Source organism: Anneissia japonica, unplaced genomic scaffold (assembly GCF_011630105.1).
Source record: "Anneissia japonica isolate Jap-2015-1 unplaced genomic scaffold, ASM1163010v1 scaffold19267_len1706_cov180, whole genome shotgun sequence".
In the NCBI taxonomy this organism is placed as follows: Eukaryota; Metazoa; Echinodermata; class Crinoidea; order Comatulida; family Comatulidae; genus Anneissia; species Anneissia japonica.
Window position 1 is genome coordinate 1 of NW_022719052.1, and position 1,706 is coordinate 1,706.

Sequence of the window (1,706 nt, forward strand, 5' to 3'; positions counted from 1 at the left end):
CCCCCCCCCCCAATCCACTTCTGATAAGCTGTAGTGGTTTGTTTTATTATGAGGCTTAGGTAAGCAATATTCAAAAAGGCGACATTTACACAATTGAAACTATATATTAAACCCATTCAAGTGCATATATTAAGATCCTTCTATTTCACACTTTTCAGGGATCCCAGAATTCGCGGGAGTCTTCCGAAATCGGGACGGCTTCGCGCACTCCCACAAGCAAATAAGGATCTCTGGGAAAATAACCCATCTCCTGCAAATTCATAATATTTGTATGTTTTTTACTACTTCATTATCAATTGTCTCACAGAGGTCAGTGCCAATGGGTGCAGCAAAATAAAATTCAAATATGTTAGGAAGCTCATTTAACCAGATCTCCTGGAAGGAATTTCTTCCAACTTGGGATCCCTGCTCTTTGAGATATTTTAATCACCGAACTTCTGCATTGCAATGTGAAAAATTAAGCACATTTTTTGGATAAAAACAATTTTATTATATTGTTTGTATCCAGGTGTTGTAAAGTATGTTGGCCCCTTAGATAATGACATCCTTCTACCTGAGGTTTATGTCGGCGTTCATCTCGATGAAGCAGTTGGTATGCATGCGGGAGTTGTCAGTGGAAAGCGATACTTTGAAACTCCCAAAGGAAGGGGTATCATGGTTAAATACCATGAAGTAAGAAAAATTAAGCCACCTGATAAACGCCCTCCATTGACGGGTAATGAAATGTTTCCGAGCTATAACCCAAAACACTACAGGAAGTTTGGAGCGAGAAGGTATGATTTAGAACTGATACTATAATGGGTTAATCTGAGTAAAAATAATTTTTGAGTTAACATCATCATCATCATTATCACCACTACTATCATTACCTCAATTTTTTTTTTAATTTAATAAAAGTATTATCATTATATTGTTGTTTTTGTTGTTATTCATTACTTGCTACTTTTATACATTCTATTCTAACAGATAAGCCAATTCATTGTTGGAACTGTGTATGCCTGTATCAAGGTCAATCGATAGGTTTATGTCGATTGACCTTGGATACTGGCATTAACATTTAAAACTATATCAGCTATTACATATCCTTTGGTCACATCAAATCTTGGCTCATACACTAGTCTATTTGTTAGCAAGAGCTGATGCGCTAAAAAATGTTATTGTAATGTCATTATTCCATAGTGATAAAATTTGTGTCTGAACAGTTTTTATAAAATCAAAGTTTTTACTATTTCTCAACAATGATACAAATCTCAATGACAGGTCAGCAAAATCAAGTAGATCTATCCATAAGCGTGCACAGACAGCGCCACCTATTGGTCGGAAATCAAGTGAGAAAAAGACATCACCAACATTCGGAATTCAGACCCAAAAAGGATCTGGTCTTAGGGTAGGTTGAATTTGATTGATTCAAAGGCTTACAATAGTGTGTAAAATAAAATAAATAAATATAAAATATTCTGCATGGATAGTGAATACAGTATAGAAATTTATGTATAACCTGTACTTTATAGGCCTTTTTATGGAGGAAATTTACAATTACAAGAAAGGGAGGGTGAATTGACAAAAATAAATTACTGTATTACAATATTTAATTCATCATATTATCGTTAATTGATTATCTAAATTATATTTATCATTCAGTGCTTGAGCATAGAAAATGTTTTAATCTTTAAGTCATTTCCCAGGAAATTTTATGAAGTATTTAT

General features: G+C 33.8%; 1 protein-coding gene across 1 annotated transcript; it reads left to right on the forward strand.

The window, feature by feature from the left end:
• The first annotated feature begins 138 nt into the window (after positions 1-138).
• LOC117110835 lies at positions 139-1,681 on the forward strand. Its single transcript, XM_033253669.1, has 2 exons — positions 139-773; positions 1,261-1,681. Exons 1-2 carry the CDS (start codon positions 595-597, stop codon positions 1,394-1,396), a joined length of 315 nt encoding a protein of 104 aa, XP_033109560.1. The 5' UTR covers positions 139-594; the 3' UTR covers positions 1,397-1,681.
• Positions 1,682-1,706: the final 25 nt, after the last annotated feature.

What these genes read in the sequence shown, in the direction of transcription:
- LOC117110835 (XM_033253669.1), top strand. Translation starts at nt 595, where the DNA reads ATGCATGCGGGAGTTGTCAGTGGAAAGCGATACTTTGAAACTCCCAAA. An exon ending in AGGAAGTTTGGAGCGAGAAG is followed by an intron (nt 774 to 1,260) that starts GTATGATTTAGA and finishes TCTCAATGACAG; the next exon opens with GTCAGCAAAATCAAGTAGAT.